At 39.4% G+C, this 23,865-nt stretch overlaps 1 protein-coding gene across 4 annotated transcripts in view; it reads left to right on the top strand.

Moving 5' to 3' along the window:
• Window positions 1-23,865, top strand: part of DENND1B (DENN domain containing 1B) — a 269,366-nt gene that overhangs the window by 201,102 nt on the left and 44,399 nt on the right. For all 4 annotated transcript variants that reach the window (XM_062211550.1, XM_062211548.1, XM_062211551.1 and 1 more), the window contains one exon: window positions 21,108-21,198. In XM_062211550.1, coding sequence (XP_062067534.1) covers window positions 21,108-21,198 — 91 coding nt within the window. The remainder of the gene's footprint in view (window positions 1-21,107; window positions 21,199-23,865) is intronic.

The raw sequence follows: 23,865 nt of genomic DNA, 5'->3' as shown, positions 1-23,865 counted from the left end.
TGGTGGTAACTAATATACAGAGTACAGAAAAAAAAATGTTTGTAAGTGAAATTGACATCATGAGATTTGATTATTGTTTATAGCCTTTGTCTATACTCCTGAACAGTCGTTTTCTACTTACTGCTTGTTAAATTCTCTCTTTAGTGTAATATTAAGCTTGTGATCATGAAGTAAATTGAAAGTATTACACTGAAAAAATTAAAAGAAAAAGGAAGGAAGAGGCCTGTGGAAGGGAGTAGGGAGTATCACTATGTCCTTAAAACTGTGTATGTGAAATACATGAAATCTGTTCCCTTTATATAAGTTAATTAATTAATTAAAAACATTAAACACCAAAGAAACAAATCATGAATTAAGGCCAACAGAAACAAAGATAAAAATTGACTCATAGAGACTTGAAATATAGAATTCTAAAGAAATAGATTGTGGCCGGCACCGCGGCTCAATAGGCTAATCCTCCACCTGCAGGGCCAGCACCCCGGGTTCTAGTCCCAGTCAGGGCTCCGGATTCTGTCCTGGTTGCTCCTCTTCCAGTCCAGCTCTCTGCTGTGGCCCGGGAGTGCAGTGGAAGATGGCCCAAGTCATTGGGTTCTGCACCCGCATGGGAGACCAGGAGGAAGCACCTGGCTCGTGACTTCAAATCAGCGTGGTGTGCTGGCTGCAGCAGCCATTGGAGGGTGAACCAATGGAAAAGGAAGACCTTTCTCTCTGTCTCTCTCTCTCACTGTCCAGTCTGCCTGTCAAAAAAAAATTTAAAAATATATAAAAAAAGAAATAGATTGTAAAATAGCCATGTTTAATATGTTGAAAGAAAGAAGAAACAAGTTTTAGTGATGTTCAGGGTATAGCAGCTTTAAAGAATGCAAAACCTGTTTTATTATTTATTTATTTATTTATTTATTTTGACAGGCAGAGTGGACAGTGACAGAGAGAGATAGAGAGAAAGGTCTTCCTTTGCCATTGGTTCACCCTCCAATGGCCGCCGCGGTAGGCGCGCTGCTGCCGGCGCACTGCGCTGATCCGATGGCAGGAGCCAGGTGCTTCTCCTGGTCTCCCATGCAGGTGCAGGGCCCAAGCACTTGGGCCATCCTCCACTGCACTCCCTGGCCACAGCAGAGAGCTGGCCTGGAAGAGGGGCAACCGGGACAGGATCGGTGCCCCGACTGGGACTAGAACCCGGTGTGCCGGCGCCGCAAGGCGGAGGATTAGCCTAATGAGCCGCGGCGCCGGCCTGCAAAACCTGTTTTAAGAATCAAGCAAATAAACCTGAATAAAGGAAGTATATCGACTACATATCATATCTATGTAAAGAGAGATTTTCTGAGATGAAGATGCATATGAAAAAGATTATCTAGCATATGATTTTGAGAGCCCAAGAAATAGAAATTTTAGGAGGTTAATAGACATGGAATGTAGAGTAATGATGCCGAACATCCCTGTAATCAGTTAATGGGTGAGAACAGAAAATGGAGCAGAGACAATAGCTAGAAAGATAGTGTCAGAGCTAATAAAATACACCATTTTACAAATTTAAGAAGTCCAATAGGGACCAGCACTGTGGTATAGTAGGTTGGGTATCCGCCTGTGGTGCCACCATCCCATATGGGCACCAGTTCAGGTCCTGGCTGTTCCACTTACAATCCAGCTCCTGATGATGGCCTGGAAAAGCAGTGGAGGATGGCCTAAGTGCTCCGGCCCCTTGCACCTTCATGGGAGACCCAGAGGAAGCTCCTTTCTCTTGGCTTTAGATTGCCTAGCTCTGGCTGTTGCGACCATATGGGGAGTGAACCAGCAGATGGGGGACCTCTTTCTCTGTCTCTCCTTCTCTAACTTACCTCTCAAGTAAATAAATAAACAAATAAATAAAACAGTCCAGCATTCCCAAACTGAATAAATAAAAAGCTATATACACACCCAGGATATTCAGCTCTAAAACATTAATGAATGAGGAAGTTTTTAAAATGATTACTTCAAAAAAATAGTGTAGTAACATTGGACTTCACATCAGCAACTATGGATTGCAGAAGATACTGGCATGATGCCTTCAGTGTGCCCATGTCAACTAAAACTACTTTTAATTATAAGAGTGACATGAAGACATTTTCCAGTAAAAATGAATTTGCTTCTTTTGTTAGCTTTATTGATATATCTACTTGGGCAGGCCATCACACCCACTTATTTAGTCAAATGCTAATTTAGGTTTTGCTGTGAAGCGATTCTACAGATATAATTAAAGCCTCTCATCATTTGGCTATAAATAAAGGAGATTGTCCTGGATTGGAAGTGGAGCAACTAGGACTTGAATTGGTGCTCACATGTGATGCCAGCATCACAGGTGACAGCTTTACCTGCTTTGCCACAATGCTGGCCCTGAAACTTTTTTCAAACATAAGATACAGGATGGAAGGTCTTAGATGCAAAGAGGGAGAAAGAGCAAAAGAAGCAGTAAATATGTGAAAGAAACAGTATTGACTGTATGCTTTGTGTAAGGTAGGCAGGTTCTGCCACATGTTCAAGAATCAATGGTTCCAGTTCAAATTCCAAAAATATTCCTGTTTTAAATATGTCAAAAGGGAAACAATTTCCAGTTAATTTTATAAAGCTAGAATAACCTTGATTCCAAAGCTTAAGGCAGGATGAGAAGAGAGCATTACAGGCCAGTCTTACTCATAAACCAACATGCAAAATTTTAAACAAATATTTGCAACCCATTATAGCAAAATATATAAAGGTTACTACTTCATGGGCAGGTTACATTTCTCAGAGAAAGGAAATAGCAAATGCTCATAAAAATCTATTAATGTAATTAATTATTGTCACTGATTATAGAAGAAAAATCTTAATAGCCATTCATGACAAAAGTTAGATATACTTTTTATCCCATGCAATTATTGTTTTGTAGTAAGATTTAAAGTCTATTCCTTGAGGGAGAAAGAAGGAGAGTGGGAGGGAGAGAGGAGAAGAGATGGAGAGGAGGAAGGGAATATCATTATGTTCTTAGTAGCACTTTGAATCTGTTAAAAACTAAATAAAAATTAAAATTAACATTTTTAAAAGGAAATCTGTTTAGTAATTTTAAATATATAGTAAAAAGCTGTATTTTCATTGACAGTTGACTACTTAACTTGTTTGGGCCTGTTTCTGCCTCTGCAATGTGAGTGTGACTAAATGATCACTAAGTTTGAGCTGCCTTTGACTCTCACATTCCATGATACTGGAAATAAACAAAACTTAGTCGTGTGATAGTAGGTTCCATTTAGAATTCCTCTTCAGATAATGGATTTGGAAGGAATCCCAGAAACAGATCCTTAAATCCACAACTCTGACATCACCATCATTTTTCAGCAAGAAGCTTTACAAAGACTTAAGCCATTATTGTCAGGTCTCTTACCTTTCCCTCATACTACGTTAACACAGTGTAGGAAATGATTTTCGTGTGTATATTGTTTGTCATTAAAGCCCGTAGAACTGAAGTTTCTTCTCACTTCATTATACATTTCCCATGGCTGAGTACCATGACTGAATTTAGCATGTTAATGCATGAGCCTAAATTAAAACTACACATCTGTGTGATCTCAATTTCTTCACTAGAAACCTAGCTTTTTGTAAAGAAACTTGTGTTAGAGTGAACTCAGATTTTTTTTGCCAAAATAGCTCTACCTGTCCAAATTGTATCTTTATTGGGGTAGAAAATGATAGGGAGATACAAAATGGGTAAATTTCTTTTAGTGTTCCTCCAATGTTTCCTGACTTCCATAAAGTAATCTAGATGTGCTTTCCTCGGACTTTTCCTTCCAAAAAAATGCTCCTTGTATTAGAAAAGAGCTTTTTTTTTTTTTTTTAAAAAAAACAGTTTTGAAACTACATATTTTTCTTAAAAATTTATTTATTTTTATTTGAAAGTCAGAGTTAAACAGAGAGAGGAGAGGCAGAGGGAGAGAGGTGTTCCATCCGATGGTTCATTCCCCAATTGGCCACAACAGCTGGACCTGGGCCGATCCGAAGCCAGGAGCCAGGAGCCAAAAGCCTCCTCCAGGTCTCCCACACGGGTACAGGGACCCAAGGACTTGGGTCATCTTCTACTGCTTTCCCAGGCCATAGCAGAGAGCTGGGTCGGAAGTGGAGCAGCCGGGACTAGAACCAGAGCCCATAAGGAATGCCGGCACTTCAGGCCAGGGCGTTAACCCACTGCGCCACAGTGCTGGTCCAGAAAAGAGCTTTTATAAAAGTATGGGGAAGTAGCTGTCGAAATCCACTGACCAGCACATTTTAAGAAACTGTCTGCATCTTCCCAAACCATCCATGTACGTTGTGCCTTCTGTACTGCAATAGAGCAGTGTTTATTTTAAAGTGAAAGCATTTTAAATGAATTACATTTTAAATTACCCTTCTCCCATCTTCATCTTTAAGTAAAATTAAGATTCCAATTGAGTTTACCATTTTCATGCTCTGGTTTTGGGTTTCTAGACACACAATTGTTTGTCACAGTGGTGCTTGTTGCTCTGTGAAGTCTTGGCTGAGATCCGGAAGGTGTGGTTGATATCTTGGTTCTGCTCCTTTTCTCTAAGGATCATGCTGTGTAAGGAGCCTGGTTTCTTTCTAGGCTTCTGATCCTTGCCCAGTTTCCTACATCTTGTAATATTCAATCCCACTGAATAGTCTTCAAATATCTCTCTCCCATGTAAGGTTTTGCATATGCTACCCCATATCCCAGTATGTGCTTTGTGTTATTCCTCCACAGCCTGTTAAGATGTCAACCTTTGTGCCCATTCTTCTATCCTTTCTATTCCCTTAGTTCTTTGTTCATGCCGTGAATTCTAGCATTTACACTGTATACTGCAGTTTATCTCTTTTTCATATCTCCCTTCACCTCCTGAAAGCCTTCCTTGATTGTCCCTCTCCCTCACTAAGTCTTAACTCCTCTTTCTGTATTATGTTGGAGGCATTTTATGTGTTCATCCACTCCAGCAATTATGTATTATTTCTTTTGTGTCAAGTTCTACCACCTTGAGCAGTTGATATTCAACCCATATAATCTTTCTTAGAGTTAATATTTCTAGTGAAGGGAATAGGTTAACAGTAATTAAGAAAGGGGCTGGAATTGTGACTTACCATGTTAAGCTTCCACTTGCCATACTGGCATCCCAGGTGAGCACTGGCTCAAGTCCCAGCTACTGCTACTCTTCCAATACAGCTCCCTGCTAGTGCAGCTGGGAAAGCAGTAGACAATGAACCATGTGCTTGTGCCCCTGCCACCCACATAGAAGACCTGGATGGAGTTCCAGTTTCCTGGCTTCAGCCTGGCCCAGCCCTGGCTATTGTAGCCGTTTGGGGAGTGAACAGTGAATGGAAGATCCCTCTCTCCCTCTCTTCTCTGTAACTCTGCCTTTCAGATAAATAAATTAATCTTTAAAAATAGATAAATAAGAAAAAATATCATCAAGTGAAAAGTTCATAGGATATGAGATACTGTCAAGATGGCTAGTGTAGATTGAGTTATTAGAAAAGGAATTACTGAAAAGATAATATTTAAGTCAAAGAAAGAGTCAGTTTTGAGATATGCAAATTCTCTTTTAGAATTGCTGTTTTTTGTTTTTTGTTTGTTTGTTTGTTTTTGCATCCCATACATTTTGACATCTGGGATTGCCATTTTCATTTATGTCAGGGCATTTTCAGGTTCTCTCTTGATTCCTGGACAACTCATTTATTTTATTCATATTTATGACTTTTCAAATATTCTTCCTCCTACTGATTTCTAGTTTTATTCTATTATAGTCAGAAAAATCATTTGATATGATTTCAGTATTCTAAAAATCTTTAAGACTTTGTGGCCTAACATATGATTGGTGTACACTAGAGAACAATGTGTATTCTACTGCTTTAGTATGGAATGTTTTATATATGTCTTTTAGGTCCATTTGGTCTCAAGTATAGTCAAAGTCCAGTATTTCTTTATTGATTTTCTCTTTGAATGATCTATCCATTGTGAAAATGGAAGAATGAAGTGAAATACTTTTATAATTTTGTTGCCATTAGTAACTTCTTTCTTGGCTGGTGCCATGGCTCAATAGGCTAATCCTCCACCTGCGGCGCCAGCACCCCAGGATCTAGTCCCGGTCGGGGCACCGGATTCTGTCCCAGTTGCTCCTCTTCCAGGTCAGCTCTCTACTATGGCCCAGGAGTACAGTGGAGGATGGCCCAAGTGCATGGGCCCTGCACCCCCATGGGAGACCAGGAGAAGCACCTGGCTCCTGGTTTCGGATCAGTGCGGTGTGCCGGCCGCAGTGCGCCAGCCGCAGCAGCCATTGGAGGGTGAACCAACGGAAAAGGAAGACCTTTCTCTCTGTCTCTTTCTCTCTCACTGTCCACTCTGCCTGTCAAAAAAATAATAATAACTTCTTTCTTTTCTATCTTATCTGTCAATCAGTCAATATTTTCTTTATAGATTTAGGTGCTCTGTTACTAGATGCACATATATTCAGCATTGTTATATCCTCTTGAAGAATCACCCCCTCTATCATTTTATTGTGACCTTTGTATGTTCTTACAGTTTTTACTTGAAGTCTATTTTATTTGATGTTAAGTATAGCTACCCCTACTTTCTTTTTTCATTTACATGGAATAAGTGTTCTCTTTACTTTCAATCCATGTGTCTCCTTAAAGTTGAAGTGAGTTAATTGTGTGCTGCTTATAGACAAGTCTTTTCTTTATTCATTTAGTTATTCTTTGTCCTTTGGTTGGATAATGTAATTTATTTACATTTGAGAAATTAAGAAATTATTCCTAGGTAAGGACTTACTCCTGCCATTTATTGTTTTCTGATGGTTTTATAGATCTTTTCCCTTTTTCTTTCTCCCTTTCAGTCTTCTTTCATGATTTGATGATTCTGTAGTGGTATATTTTGACTTCTTTCTCTTTACATTGATTTTTTTTTTCTAAAATAATCAAAGGGTTGATATTTAGCCTAATTGCTAAGATGTCCGTTAAAACACCGGTGTCCTATGTTGGGATACCTGGCCTTGATACCCAGCTCTGGCTGTGACTCAAGCTTCCTGCTAATGTGAACCCTGGAAGGCAGCAGTGATGGCTCAAGCATTTAGGTCCCTGCTACTTGTGTGGGAATATGTATTAATCTCCTGGCTCCTGGCATCAGCCCGGTCAGTCCCATTCGCTGTGGGCATCTCTACTATCTGCCTGCCCCCTCTTTCTTTACCCTATTAAATTGAAAAATAAATTTAACAAATCTTTAAGTATCTGACAAGATGCCACATCAACAATTAATAACTAGGCTGGAGTCTTAGAATGTAATGCAAAGTAGGCTGATGTTTAAAGACAGTGATACTTTGACTTCCTACTTTCTTATTTGGTTGATCTTTATTTCTCTCTCTTGTCCAATTGCTCTGATGAGGACATAAAGAACTATGTTGAATAAGGGTGATGAAAATGATCATCCTTATCTTGTTAGAGATCTGAGAAAACCTTGAACTTTCTCCCATTCTGTATGATATTAGCAGTTCGCTTCTTATGTATGTTCCTTCTATACCTACTTTGTTCAGAGTTTTTATCATGAAGAGATGTTGAAGTTTATCAAATGTCTTTCCTGGACCTAGGGAGATGATCATAGATTTTGGTCCTTCATTCTGTTGATATGGTGTGTCGTGTTAATTGATTTGTGTGTATTCAACTATCATTCTATTCCTGGCATGAATCTCACTTCATCTTGGTAAATAGTATTTATAATGTACTATAGGATTTTGTTTGCTAATGTTTTGTTGAATATCTTTGAAGATCTTGAGAATGTATGTTCATTAAGGAGATTGAACTGTAGCTTTCTTTTTCTGTTGTGTTTTTTTTTCTAGTTTTGGTATCAAGGTATCATTGGCCTCATGGGATAAAATTGGAAGAATTCCCTCCTTTTCCATTTTTTGAAATAATTTTAGGAGGATTGATATTATTTCTTCTTTAAATATTTAGTGGTAAACTTGTACTCCAGCCCTTCTCAAATTTTGAATTTTTAAAAATTAATTTTATGTATTTGAGAGATGATGACAGAGAAAGACTCACAACAGACTCACAACATGCATACACACACACACACACACACTTCCAATCTGCTGGTTCACTCTCCAAATGCCCTCAACAGCCAGGGCTTGTCCAGACTATAGTCAGGAACAAGGGACTCAATCCATGTCCCTCACATGGATGGCAGGAGCTCCCTACTTGAGCAATCAACTACTTCCTCCCAGGCTGTGCATTAGCGGGAAGCTGGAATCCAGAGCAGAGCTATGGCTTGAGCCCAGGTGCTCTGCTAAAGGATGCAGACACTCAATTGGCATCTTAACTGCTGGCCACGCGCTTCAGCTCTCTACCACATTTTGAATTTTTGATGTCACATTTACCTCTTTCTATATTGTCTGTCTCTTAGCTTTTAAATAGTTACTAACTTTGTTTTGGTTTTAAGACTTCACACTAAAGAAGTGGTTTAGCACTATATGTGCAATATTAATGCATTCTGAATTTGTATAATTCCTCTTACCAATGATTTTTCTGCCTTCTGATATTTTGTTGTTACATATACCCTTTCCTTTTAGTTTGAAGAACAAGTTTACTAGTTATGGCATTCCTGGTTGGCATTTTTTTCCTCTTCAGTCCTGTGGAAGTCTCATCCCACTCTCGCCTGTCTGTAAAGTTTCTGTTGAGAATCCTGCAGTCAGATGAATGATGACCCTTGTATGTTTTATTTGTTTCTTTTCTTCTGTAGCTTTAAGAGTCTTCACTTTATCTTTATCCTGGAGTAGACTTGGTTTCATTGAATCTTACTGGTGACCGTTGACCTTCCTGTACCCATGTAGTTGTATCTTTCTGTAGCTTTTGGAAGTTTTTTTGTTATTTCTTTGAATATGCTTTCTGTTGTTCCCTTAGTAACTTGAATGTTTTCTCTTTTCATGCTGTCCCAAATTTCCCATCAGCTTTCTTTATTCCCATGGATTCATCTTTAGTTTTCCTTCTCTAGTTGTGTGTTTTCAAATAGTCTGTCTTTAAGCTCACTGATTCATCTGCTTAGTCTCTCGACTATTGATGCTGTTGTTTTTAATTTTGCTTAGTGTACTTTTCATTTGAAGGATTTCTGTTTGATTTAAAATATTTCCATCTCTCTGTCAGTCCCCTCTTTTAGAGTATTAAATTGTTTTCTGTGTTCTCTTGACATTTGTTGAGTTTCCTAAAACAGCTGTTTTGGAATCTTATTCTGAACATTTGAAAATTTCAATTCCTAGATGGTGGTTTTCTGGCACTTTGTTTAGTTCCTTAAGTTAGGTTATGGTTCCCTGGAAGTTTTTGACATTTCTTGGTATACAATGTCATATTGCATTGAAACATTAGTTATCTGGCTTTGTGGCTCTAATTATTTTTTCTGAGCTTGTGGACACTTCTGATATTTCAGCACTAGACACCCCTCTATGTCAAGATTTGCTACAGGCATGCTGTTGGCATTTTCATTGTTTGAGTTCTATTCCCATGTCAGATTTCTCTCAGATCTATAGTAAGTGTGTTGTTCATAATGAAATAGGAAGGTACCTATAAAGGGAGTAGGCCATCCCTACAGTCTCTGGAACTGGGATAGGTCCAGATGCCTAATTCTATGGATACCAATGTCATGATGGTAAATTGCATTTGGAACTCGCAGTTCACGAAGAAAAACACAACCTGGGGGAAGGGTCAGAGCCTACTCTATTGAGTCTGTCTGCTGCTGAGTGTTGACTCACTACCTGATGCTGCTCTTGCCAGCCGCTAGTGTTGCTGGCTGGGGTACAAGACTGATCAGCTGGGCCACTGATCTCCATTTGATGCCAAAGCAAGTCCAAGGGCTCCATTTGCAGGCACTAACACAGGGACAGGGACCATTAGGATCTGCTCTGTGTTGGGTTTTATCAACCTAGAACTCAGTCCCAAAATAGTTACTTGTTGTCTGCCTGTGCTTGTAGGAAAGGTGATAGAGGAAACCCAGCCAGGCACTGCATTGTTCACAAGGATCTCACAGTCATTTGGCCTTGTGAAATCTTAAGAGAGCATGCCAGGTTTATGTGAGGCTGGGAGTGATACACACTGAACAAATCCATCCGATGAGGGTGCAGGTGCTTGCCTGACACTGGAACAAGTCTATATACTCCTTTCACAAATACTGACCTAGGGGAAGGGACCCATGGGATCTTCCCTGTGCTCGGCTTTCCCAGCCTGGCACTCAGTCCCAAGACATAGTCCTGTGGTTCCTTGCTGTCTGCCCAATGTTGGAGGAGGACAATAAAGGCAGCTCCACCATCAACACTGGCAGTAGAGTGGGTCTTATAGTCCTGAAATGTCTTGGGATGCCCACTGGCCCACGGATGGTGATATATGCTATTATGAGTACATCCTGCTGGAGTGCAGGTCTCTCCTTGATGCTGAGACAAGTCTGAAGGCTTCAAATGGGAGCATTCAACTGGGAGTAGTGGCCTTTGAGTTTCAACAGGTACTGTGTCTCATGGAGGTAGGCTGACTCTGAGTTCCGCATAGCAAGGTCTTGAGCTCCCTCTCTGGCACTCCTCTGTTTTCTTACCTTTATTGCTATGCTTTCTGTTGGAAGTTAGGAAAGGGATCCCCTAGCTGTTTGGCTTTGAAAGGAACAAGTAATCAGTCTGGAAGTTGAGGGGGAGCAGGGGCCCTGGGGTCTTGGGACCCTGTATTACTATACATTTTGTTGCAATAAACCTGGCACTAACATTCAAGTCTAAGGACTAGACTTCCTTGCCTCTCCTTCTTCCAAGTGAGGTAAGGAGTCTCTCTCTAGTCTGTGCCACTTGGAGTCGGGGAGGGGTGATATGGGCAACTGCTTTCTACAGTGTAACTTTTCTTACAACTATACTCAGACCATGCACTGTGGTCTCTTACCTGCCCTCCATAGCTCTTGTGAGACAACTTAAATAGTTCTGTAAATTGTTGTCTCTGTGGGGAGGGTGGTCACTGGAGCAGTCTTTTTTTTTTTTTTTTTTTTTGAACAGGTAGACTTACAGACAATGAGAGGGAGAGACAGAGAGAAAGGTCTTCCTTCTATTGGTTCACCCCCAAATGGCCACTATAGCCGGCATTGCACTGATCTGAAGCCAGGAGCCAGGTGCTTCCTCCTGGTCTCCCATGCGGGTACAGGGCCCAAGCACTTGGGCCATCCTCCACTACCTTCCCGAGCCACAGCAGAGAGCTGGACTGGAAGAGGAGCAACAGGGACTAGAACGCGGTGCCCATATGGGATGCCAGCACCACAGGTGGAGGATTAACCAAGTGAGCCACGGCACCGGCCCTGGAGCAGTCTTGATCCATCCTTGCTAGCCCATCCCTGCTGGGCAATTGAATGCATTATCTAGTCTAGTTTAATCTCAAGGCTATTCATGTCATTAATACTTTATTACTGCCACTTTTCATGTTACACTCCAGCTTACTGAGCAGTTAAATAACTTGTTGACAGTTTATATAGCAGTTACTATGCAGTTGAGCCAGTATTTGGATCTAGGCAACCATTAAGATTTATTGTCCCTCTAGGAATACGTGAGTGAAAAAAATGCATGTGTGCTTGTGCTTTTTTCTTCTGCTTTGAGTATTTTCTTTCTCTGTCTCCCAAATTGGTCATTCTTTTAGACTCAGCTCAGATGTCCTTTTTGCAGATTCTTGACCTACTATACTTTCATTAATTTGCATAGTTATTGATTTGTTTATCTCCTTCTTGAATTGTGGACTCTGTAACAACAAGGATTACACTGTGTTTTTATATCCTGATATCTATGCATAGCAGGCACTTAATATTGCTGAGAAACAAAGAAATGAAGTTAGAGCTGCTGAGTGAATCCCTGTTGTAAAGAATAGGCCTGAAAATGTTCTGACAATTTATGAGAGGAAGAATGTAGAAAATTTAATATAATGAAATTAATTCAAAATACAAAAGTTGTAGGAGCTCAGGTGTTACTGTATTTTAAATTGAATGATGTTTCCAATTTTAAACTTGAAGTCTCATAGTGGTGTAATGTATGTAAGTGGATATTCAGTGAGATTCTACTCTGTATTTTATGCCATGACCCACTTTTCCCTGACTTTGTAAGATGTTGGATAAAAGCAGTGGGACAAAAGCCAAATATGTTCCTTTTATGTTAGATGCTGAAGGATTTTAAAAAGCTTTTACCATAAATAATAAATGCTATAAATTTCTGCATTTTCCTATTAATCATTTTCATGATAGTTATTCATGGCATATAATCTATAGCTAAGATCAACAAATGCATTACTAGTAATAAAGATTCAGCAATTTTGGAGTGTTGGAAAACACTTGATATGAATGGATGTGAGATGGTAATTGCATCAAATACATATTCTTTTTCTTTTTTTTTAAGATTTTATTTATTTATTTGAGAGGTAGGGTTACAGACAGTGAGAGGGAGAGACAGAGAGAAAGGTCTTCTGTCCGCTGGTTCACTCCTCAAATGGCTACAATGGCCAGAGCTGCACCAATCTGAAGCCAGGAGCCAGGAGTTTCTTATGGGTCTCCCACGCGGGTGTAGGGACCCAAGTACTTGGGCCATCTTCTGCTGCTATCCAAGGCCATAACAAAGAGCTGGATGGGAAGAAGAGCAGCTGGGACTAGAACCAGCGCCCATATGGGATACCGGCACCACAGGCAGAGGAGTAACCTACTGTGCCACAGCACCAGCCCCAGTACATAATTCTTAATATGGTGAAAGAGTAAAAATAGGGGCTGGCATCATGGTGTAGTGGGTAAAACCACTGCCTACAGCGCTGTCATACCATATGGGTACTGGTTACAGTCCTGGCTGCTCCATTGCCAATCCAGCTGCCTAGTAATATACCTGGGAAAGCAGTGGGAGATGGCCTGAGTCCTTCGGCCCCTGCACCACATGGGAGACCAAGAAGATGCACCTGGCTTTGGCCTGGCCAAGCCCGGGTCTTTGCACCCATTTGAGGGAGTGAACCACCCAATGGAGGACCTCTCTCTGTCTCTCTCTTTTCTCTCTGTCTGACTCTGCCTCACCTCACCTTCTCTGTACCTCTGACTTTTAAATAAATACATAAATCTTAAAAAAAGAATAAAAATAAAATGTGACATAAGGAAGATGTGGTGACTTTGGTGACTTAATGGCAGAAAAGAAGGCATGAACAAGGGGAGATAACTTATTGGGACAAAAGATGTATTTTTTTCAGTATATGTTGTTCACCAATTTTAAGTTGTACCTCAGGCAATGTTTGTCCAAGTATGGTCTCAAGCCACTTGATTAGAGTTATGTGGAGAGCTTGTTAAACATGCATAATCTTGAATGTCACCATCAAATATCACTGAATCAGAAGGCCTGGGAACCTACATTATTAATGAAATATTATTTTTAAAAAGCACACTAAACTTTTAGAAACACTTATTCAAGTATTCCTTATTCATTCCCTGTTTCTAAAACATAATTTGAACAATTACTGTATATGCATGGGTGGGATACTTACTGTATATCCCTGGGTGGGGCATATCAAAGAACAAGCAGAAAAGAGTCTCTGATGTTGTGAGGCTTTTATTTTTAATGGGAGGGAGACAGACAGTAAATATAAGAAGTAAATTATAAAGACGTTCAATGGTGCTAAGTACTGTGAAACAGATAAGGTAAATGGGGCTACCAGAGATGAGGGTGGGGATTGCAGTTTCAATTAGTATCATCAGTATAGGTTTCATGGATAACGTGGCAATTAAACAGTATCCTATGGTATGAGCTAAAATAGAAGCAGAGACAAATGAAGTTTAGGAGATTGTTGCTGTAATCTACAGATGATGGATAGCAGCTTGGAAATGATTGATGGAAAATATGATGTGGGCAGATGATGGATCGAGTTTCATGATAAAGCAGTGGATATTCTGAGGTACTTAATGTACAGTTTGAAAAAGAGAGATCATGGCTGAATCCATGATTTCTCATCTGAAAAACTGGAAGGATCTAGCTGCCATTTGACTGAAGTGGGGATTGTGAGCAGAAGGATTTTGGAGAGAATATAGTGTGTTAGAATTTGATATCTACTAGACATCCATGTAAGACATTGATTACAAAAATGAGTAAATGAATCAGGGGAGAAAATTATATTGGATTATAAATTTGGGGTCAAGATGGTATTTACAGCCATCAGAATGGAGACCAGGTAACACTGTCAGAGTAGTGAGTATGAATAGAAATGACAAGAGGTTCCGGGGCTACAAACTATCAAAGAAGAGCATGAGTTAGCACAGAAATCAGGAGAGAACTTAAACAGCTAAGTCACAAAAAAATACCAAGAAGGGAGGGAAAAACACTGTCAAGTGTTCACAACAGGTTAGTTAAAATAAAGACTAGAGATCCCCCACTGAATTTGGGAACAAAGGAATATGGTAGCCTCAGAAAAAGCTATTTTATGCCTGGCACCGTGGCTCAATAGGCTAATCCTCCACCTGCGGCGCCAGCACCCCAGGTTCTAGTCCCAGTCGGGGCGCTGGATTCTGTCCCAGTGCTCCTCTTCCAGTCCAGCTCTCTGCTGTGTCCCAGGAGTGCAGTGGAGGATGGCCCAAGTGCTTGGGCCCTGCACCCGCATGGGAGACCAGGAGAAGCACCTGGCTCCTGGCTTCGGATCAGCACGGTGTGCTGGCCGCAGCACGCCGGTCGCAGCGGCCATTGGAGGGTGAACCAATGGCAAAGGAAGACCTTTCTCTCTGTCTCTCTCTCTCACTGTCCACTCTGCCTGTCCAAAAAAAAAAAAAAAGATATAGTTATTTGTAAGGCAGAGTGACAGAGAGAGAGAAAGATATCAATCCAGAGCTTGATATTCCATCCACTAGCTCACTCCCCAAATGGCCACAACAACCAGGTCTAGGATTGGTCTGAATCAGAAGTGGAGCAAGTTGGAGTGGGGAGGTGGGGTAGTAAGAGGGCAGTGTTAGTGGTGCAGTGGCTTAAGCCATAGCCTGCGATACCAGCATCATATAGGAGCCCCACTGCTCCACTTCTGATCCAGCTCTCTGCTAACACATCTGGGAAAGCAGCAGAAGTACTTGGGATCCTGCCACTGACATGGGAGACTTGGATGGAGTTCCAGACTCCTGGCTTCAGCCTGGCCCAGCCCAGGTAGTTGTAGCAATTTAGGGAGTGATCCAGCAGATAGATCCCTGTCTCATCCCTCTCCTTCTCTGTAACTCTGCCTTTCAGGTAAAGAAATAAATCTTTTAAGAGAAGAAGAATTAAGAAGCAGAACATCTGGGACTCAAACTGGCACCCCAGTATGGGATGCTGGCTTAAATTATTTAATGTCTGAAAGTTCATTTATTCTTGGAAGTGTATTGTTGTCCCGTCAGTGTTATTTTATTAGTTCTAATAATAAATTGCACCAAAGGGCTCTTTATAGTCTTCGATGTGTTTTTCTGTCCATCATGCTGTGGTAATATAATTTAATATACCAATGCCTCACTGACATCTGATTATTTAATTTCTGAAATGGCATAAAAATGATAGATTTTTTCTATTTATTCATATACTTAATATTCCTGGTTTGGGCTCTTAACTGATCTACTGTCTTCCCACGTGTTATAGCAGTTTGTGTTGATCTGTAACCACTAACTGAATTCAGCCCTGCCTTTAGCTGGCATCTATAAATATCTGTTGATTTAATTTATTGTAACACATTAGTGAAAGTTTCACTATTCTGTCAGGGTTAACAGAAAACTTATAAGAAAATATTTAAATTAGACTACTTATTAATTTTTTTGCCCAAAGCATTATATGGAAAAGTGAATTTTAAAGATTCATCTGAAATTAATATATTTTAAGAGCAATTTTTAACTGAATGTTTTTTCTTCAATTTTCTCAAGACTTCTGGTTTTAAATACTATATTTTCCCTAGTTCTGGAGACTGCAGGATCATTAATTTAGTTGTCTTTGTACCGTGGAAGTGTTTCTATACGAGATCTCTATTTGAGATATGTGATTTTTCCTCCAGGCTGAAGAAGGAGTTTAGGGATGCACATTTGTCCCCTGTGTTTCCCAGGTATCTCTGTTGCTGTGTCAGCTCAAGCTGCAGCATGCTGTCCTCCTCCCCAGTTTGACCCTCTTCCCCCAGGTTTTTTTTTTTGTGAGCTGTTTTTTAAATCAAATATTTTTTTTAAAGATCATAATTCTGAAATTCAATTACTGTCTTCCCAAGAGTTTTCATGGATTGATTGCAATTAAATGTTTATACAAATGTCTAGACTATTAAAAGCATTAAAACACTGATAATAGCCTAACTTGCTTTAACTTCTTAAATTAAATATTGTAAATGTACTGATAGGTGAATGATTGAATAACTGTGAAAATCATATAATTTATTTAGTTGAGGAAATTTATAATGTTCTTTATAATTTTTGGAAAGACATTTGCTATCAAGTCTATTCTTTATATCACATTTTCAAGCATTCATTTGATATGTGATCATATTTTCAAAATCAGTTTAAATGGTGAATGTTAATGTTCATATAGCAATATTGCTTCATATGAAGTGTACTTAAAGAAACATAATTTCTTTAAATTGACTCAATTTCCTATTAAGATGACTATTTGAAGACAAAAATGCTTTGGGAAACCCTGGTGATATAAATATCAGGGAAAAGACCTGCACTGTAGCACAGTGAGTTAAAACTGCAGCCTGCAGCACCAGTATCCCATATGGACACCAGTTCAAGTCTCAGCTGCTCAACTTCCGATCCAGCTCTCTGGTATGGCCTGGGAAAGCAGTAGAAGATGGCCCAAGTCCTTGGGCCCCTGCACCCATGTGGGAAACCCAGAAGAGGCCCTGGCTCCTGACTTCAGATCAGCTCAGCTCTGGCCATTGTAGCCATTTGGGGAGTGAACCAGCGAAATAGAAGACCTCTCTCTCTCTCTCTCTCTCTCTGGATCTACCTCTCTCTGTAATACTGTCTTTCAAAAAAATTATATATATATATATATATACATGTATATATATATATATATATATATATGTAGAAATAAATATCAGGGAAAAGAGTAGAAGCAGTTTTACCTCTTGAAAACACTTTTGTAAACAGTTACACTACTGTAAGATCACATTTTTTGCAATTGTTGACTTGGAGGGAGTTAAGATCATTGGCCTTAAGAATTATATATAATTGATCTTAAGAATTATATACTCTCATTTAAAAATCAACTTTATAATAAAATTTTACAGTCCTCACTGTGGAATTATATTCATGAATTTTTGTAAGATTTCAAATTATTTATATTCTTGTGTCACTAGTATGTTTATTTCTAGATTTTTATTTTTTCTTTTGGAATAAAAAGCAAAATATTAAGATTTATGTAAGTGTTTGTCATCTTAACACAAGTTTTTAAAAATCTGTTTACAACCAAATTGTATATCTGTGCCACTTTAATTTTATTAACAATGCTACTCTGGCTGGCACCGTGGCTCATGTGGCTAATCCTCCGCCTGCAGTGCCGGCACCCGAGTTCTAGTCCCAGTTGGGGCGCTGGATTCTGTCCCGGTTGCCCCTCTTCCAGGCCAGCTCTCTGCTATGGCCCGGGAGGGCAGTGGAGGATGGCCCAAGTGCTTGGGCCCTGCACCCGCACGGGAGACCAGGAGGAAGCACCTGGCTCCTGGCTTCAGATCGGTGCAGTGTGCCGGCCGTAGCAGCCATTTGGGGGGTGAACCAAAAGAAGGAAGACCTTTCCCTCTGTCTTTCTCACTGTCTAACTCTGCCTGTCAAAACAACAACAACAACAACAACGCTACTCTTGTCATTTTTACAATGACAAACTAATTCTTCCAAAACAAATATCTTCCAATTACCTAAGGGTATTCATTGCTAAATAATATAGGTAACTATTAATCAAGCAGAATGATAGGGCACATTGTAGTCTAGAGTGATAGCTTTTCCAACAGGGTTTTTTAGTTCAAAATTCTTTCTGTGCAGCAGTAGCGAAAAATGTTCTTATCACTTTCGTTTACTCTGAAATGCTCCAGTTATTAGAGTGGTATGGCCCTGAACCAGCTACACTTGGGAGTTGGGGAGGGGAGAGGAAAGTTGTTACTGAATCACAAGTAGACAAAGGAGTTAGGGGAACTGTTCTCTACCTTCTCCATTAATGCTGCTTTTATGCTTATTCGTGGATATCCATATTTGTGTGTAGGTATTTATAATAGATGTGTGTATGTACACAAAACCAGTCTTGCATTTTAAGAACAAACGTTTTCGTTCAGACTGTACATTAGTCAGTCTCTGATTGTCACTGACAGGATTGTTTGCAGAGTCACTGATAACACATGGCATGTACCAAGTGATTAATTTCCATTGGCTCAAATCACTGGTTGAGTAACAAAAAGTAGTTACTCATGCTCAAAAATGCATACTCAGTAAATAGTTTGGGATTTATCTCTTCTTAGACTTGAACTTCTCCACTCATTTAATAAAATTGATGGATTATTTCCAGTAAACACGAAGATGAAAACCTTTTAAAAAGTCTTTAGTTTTAATCTTTTAAAACATATTTAAAAGGATACCTTAACTTGTTCTATTTGTCAGTAATGTATTACTTTATATTTATCATTTTACTGCCACCTTATTTTTAAAAAATGATAGTTCACCAAATTACACTCTTAATTTGATTTATAATGCTGTTGAAAATGTGTGCAAGTGAAAATTTTGTATGAATTTCAAACTCCTTATTTTCAGATTAATCACTTATATTGTATAACAAGAACACCAGCATTATAAATTACTAGCTTTGATCTCAAGATAGAATTAGTTAATTGTGTGCATTATAATTACTCAACCCTAAAACCAGGTAAAAGTTTATGATATCTAGCATTATTTCAGTTATTTCAATAGATTTCAGTCTTTCAACAACATTTATCCAATTCAAAATGTGTACAGATGCATACATGAAAAAGACAGTAATCTCTCCCCTAGGAAACTCACAGATTGATAGAGATGGAAAAAATGGTGGTAATAGGGAAAGTGAACTTTATAATTTAGCTTTAATTCTGTGTCGCAATGTAGGAACTTTATATCATTTTAATTAGCTCTCAAACCCTCAGCGTTTTTATTATATCCTATTATATCCCCAATTTTTAGAAGGGGAAACAGAGTCTCAGAGATAAGTTGCTGTGTATCTTCAACTAGTCAGTTGGCAGAGTCATGGTGCAGGCCCTTTGTATCCCAGACCCTATATCATTTATACTCGTGGAATCCTTTTGCAGGCCAGCGACAGTGAGGGGACAAAAATGGATAATCATTGGCATCTGTTCTCAAAGAGTTCTTAGTTTTATGAGAGACAACCCATGCTCTAAAAAAGTCAAGACTTTTATCTTTTGATGCTATGTTTATATAACCCTACCTCACATTATTGTCAAAAACCATCTATGGTAATGAAGAGGTGGTTAAACCTGATTTTGAACAGGAATCTATTGATCAATCTACCATTTTTTTTTCTTCATTTTAGTCAGTAAGAGATTTTTGCCTCAAAATTTTATAACTGGAATAACTTTCTGCTATTAATTATCTCAAATTATTACCTGGGGAATATTGTGTTGCTCTATACAGCTCCTCCTAATTAGTTTGTCCATTAACCTTTTAAACAGAAAACTAAGGCAAAGTGTGAGATTTTTTTGTTTTTTAAAATCAAGCTACTTTAATCCATTTAAATATTAATAATAAGCTACTTTAATCCATTTAAATATTAATATTCAAGAGTAAAAATATTGAGGTCAAGGTTCATTAATTCCAGGGTAAAATGAACATTTTGTATTAATTCCTCACATCTTCAAATCTACACTGCAAAAAGCAACCTAAATCTTTCCTGTTAGCTCCTGCCTCTTACACATCTTTATTCTTTTCTTTAAGATTTATTTATTTATTTGAAAGACAGAGAGTCACAGAGCTGCAGAGGCAGAGAGACAGAGGGGGGGATGGAGAGAGGTTCTCCATCTTCTGGTTCACTCCTCAAATGGCCTCAACAGCCAAACCTGGGCCCATCCAAAGCCAGGAGCCTGGAGCTTCTTCCTGGTCTCCCACTTGTCTCCAGGGGCCCAAGGACTTGGGCCATCCTCCACTGCTTTCCCAGGCCATAGCAGAGAGCTGGATCAGAAGTGGAACAGCCGTGACTCAAACCGGCACCCATATGGGATGCCGGCACTGCAGACAGCCACAGCGCTAGCTCCTATATCTTTATTCGTAAAGATACTTCACCTTCACAATGAATGGAGTGACCTCAACTCATCACGTTACAGATGCCACAGATCAAGAATCTAAGGAGTAACTATATTCTAGTAATACATATGTACATAGAATATGTATTGATTTTCACTTAGGGTTGTTCATATAAAAATACCCAGGGATATTTTTCATGGCCAGTGTAGATACCACCAGGCTGTGTGTATTAAACAAATAGGAATGGGGCAGAGCAGGTGAAGGGAGATACTCTCCAGGGCAGCTCCATTTTGAACAAGATCTCCAGGTGTTTATGTTAGCTTTTGTTTCCCACTCCAATCTCTTTATTAAGAACATGGAAAAATACTGTTTATGATAGCCATATGCATGTCAAATCAATATGTGTTTACGTATTTAAGTTAATAATAGTAATTCTGATTCATCAGTTATTGTGAGAGTCATATTTATTCTGTTGCTCAGTGACTGAGTTATTGAGGAAATGGGTCTTGTGAGAGAGGACGCATCCCCATGGCTTCACAAGGCAATGGGGCCTCTTATGCACAGCCTCTCCAGAGATTGTGGGCAGAGCAGCCTACCGGAGCCGGGGCCCTTTACTGCTGTACTCTGTGGTTTCCCCTGAACAAAGCTAGGGTCTGTTCTGTACAGTTGTGGTTTCACTGGTTACCTATTATTCACTGAACACTTGCTTTCCACTGTTTGAGAATTTTCTTATTGTGTTTGTGTCTCTACACCATGTATCAGTACATGTGTGTTGGGCATGAGATAGCCTACTAGTGATATTTTTATAAGTAGAAATGTAAGCTTGGAGGAACAAATAACAAACTAACATGAAACTTTTTAATTTCAGTTTATTGATGGTCGACTGGCAAAACTAAATGCAGGAAGGGGGTTTTCTGATGTATTTGAAGAAGAGATTACTTCAGGAGGCTTTTGTGGAGGTAAAGCATGGTTATTGAATTTCTGAATAACAATCACGCTTGATTTTTGCACTGTGTCTGATATAATCTCTTTTACAAACACTGTTTTCTCCTAAATGTGTAGTATCTTCAGTATATTTTCTCACCTTAAGAATTGATATTAATTTATTTTGCTTGATATATCTGTTACAGAGGCTTTAAAATGAGCTCATGAATCAGTAGCTATTGGCTTGGACAATCTATCAGTGTTGCTGGACATAAAAAACACAGAGATCCAATGAATTCACATCTTTCCTTCTAAACAGTACTAATCTCCCAGAAAGTGACTACTTGTGGCCATTACTTGAAATTATGACTGAAGTAGATTACAATAATCCAAAAAAAAGTTTGAGCACCATAGCTCATTCTACATTTAAAATAAGTGTATTGTTACACAGACGCCTTGGCCTTTTTTACATTGTAGAACACTGCAGCACCAGGAAAATTTTAAGTTTACCAATGCATAAATATAGCTAGTCCTTCCAGTATAAATGTTCAGTGTTATAATGACCTAGGAAGTTACTGATTTATGAATTGATATTCTGTTTACTGTTTTTCTAATACATAGTTTGACTTGCAGAGAATTTTGCTTGAGTCTTTGAAATATCCTTTTCATCTGTTCAACCTCTCTTTACTGAGAGTTTACAATGTTCTGGGCACTGTTCTAGATACTGGGTAAACTAAATAAACAAAGATTTATGTCTTCTATATCTTGATATGTTCATTGTTGACCTGGCAGGATAGTATGATCTCTACCTCTTTGTAGGTTTGTTGTGAGGAGAAAAGTTAGTGCATGTGTGAATAAATAGTTGTTAGAATTGAGTAATAAAGTACAAAGACAGAAACTAAGAAACTTACCTACGAATCTCACAAAACTTAGTTTGGGCCGGCGCCGCGGCTCACTAGGCTAATCCTCCGCCTTGCGGCGCCGGCACACTGGGTTCTAGTCCCGGTCGGGGCACCGATCCTGTCCCGGTTGCCCCTCTTCCAGGCCAGCTCTCTGCTGTGGCCAGGGAGTGCAGTGGAGGATGGCCCAAGTGTTTGGGCTCTGCACCCCATGGGAGACCAGGATAAGCACCTGGCTCCTGCCATCGGAACAGTGCGGTGCGCCGGCCGCAGCGCGCTACCGCGGCGGCCATTAGAGGGTGAACCAACGGCAAAGGAAGACCTTTCTCTCTGTCTCTCTCTCTCTCTCACTGTCCACTCTGCCTGTCAAAAAATAAAAAAAAATTAAAAAAAAATTAAAAAATAAAAAAAAAATAAAAAAAAATAAAAAAAATAAAACAAAACTTAGTTTGATTCTTCAGTGAGATTCCTTTTCATATCTTAAAAGTACAGAAACCAGGGAGTAGTTCAGATGCCCACATCCCATTTGGGAGCGTCTGGATTCAGATCCTGCCTCTGCTCCACATTCCAGCTTCCTGCTGATATGCGCCCAGGGAGGTAGCAAGGTCACTGCTCAAGTTTTTGGGTTGCTGCTACCTACATGATACAAGTGGAGTTCTTGGCTCCTAGCCCAGCCCCAGCTGTTTTGGACATTTGAGGAGTGATCTAATGAATGGGGAGATTCTCTCTCTCTCTCTCTCTCTCTCTCTCTGTGTGTGTGTGTATGTGTGCCTCTGCCTTTCAAATAAAAAGAATTTTTTTCCTAAAGTATACAGAAAGTATTGAGATGGTTGATTGAGATATTTGGTTCATTAAAAGAGGTGTAAATGAACTTAGGAGTTATAGCATTTTATTTGGTATAATTACAAAATTTCATTGAAAGCATTGACTTGGGGAAAAAAGTTAGTTTACTTGACTCAGCAAGATCATTCAGCTTCTTGCTTTTCTCAGCTTATGGAAAACATTTACCTTCAATGGTGCTTTTGTGTTAAAGTAGTGCTTTTTTTTACTTTTCAAACTCAGACAAGCAAAATAGTGTCAGCTCATGGACAAACTGCTTGAGGCATCTATTGAGTATTTACATAACTGCTGTCTCATTATCTTTATGACCTGTGGGGCTAGTAGCTTTTGTAGAATTGAAGATGGCATCTGTGACAGTAATGGGGTAGAACTATGATCCTTTTATACAGTTAAATCCTGTGGTCTTAACCATTGGTCCAGGTACTTTTGTTATAGAATAGAGGTAGGTAGCTTTTCTAGTTTAACAAGTATTAATATCAGTACAGCAAGAAAGTACCTTAAAAATTATACCTGTCAAATACTATTATTTTAGATTATTTTATGGGTACACAGAGATTATTCTTAGAAGAAAATAGAGTAAAAATAGGACTTTAAATAAAAACATGAATAGTCTAATTAAAGATCAGTATTGTTCTGTTTTTTAAAAAAGATGTTTTTATTCACTTATAGGAAAAGCAGAGTTACAGAGAGAGAAGAAGAGACAGAAAGATCTTCCATTTGCTGGTTCAGTCCCCAAATGGCTGCAATGGCCAGGGCTAGGCCAGGCTGCAGCCAAGAATCAGGTCTCTCACTTGGGTGCAGGGGCCCAAGCACTTGGGCCATCTTCTACTGCTTTCCCGGACACATTAGCAGGGAGCTAGATCGGAACTGGTGCAGCTGAGTCTCAAACCAGCACCTATATGGGATGCTGACAACTTAACCTGCTGTGTAACAACACTGGCCCCTAGAGATTTTCTTTTAACT

The sequence above is a fragment of the Lepus europaeus genome, chromosome 14, assembly GCF_033115175.1.
Source record: "Lepus europaeus isolate LE1 chromosome 14, mLepTim1.pri, whole genome shotgun sequence".
Lineage (NCBI taxonomy): Eukaryota > Metazoa > Chordata > Mammalia > Lagomorpha > Leporidae > Lepus > Lepus europaeus.
Note: the sequence above shows the minus strand (reverse complement) of the source record. Positions and strands in the feature narration are given on the sequence as shown.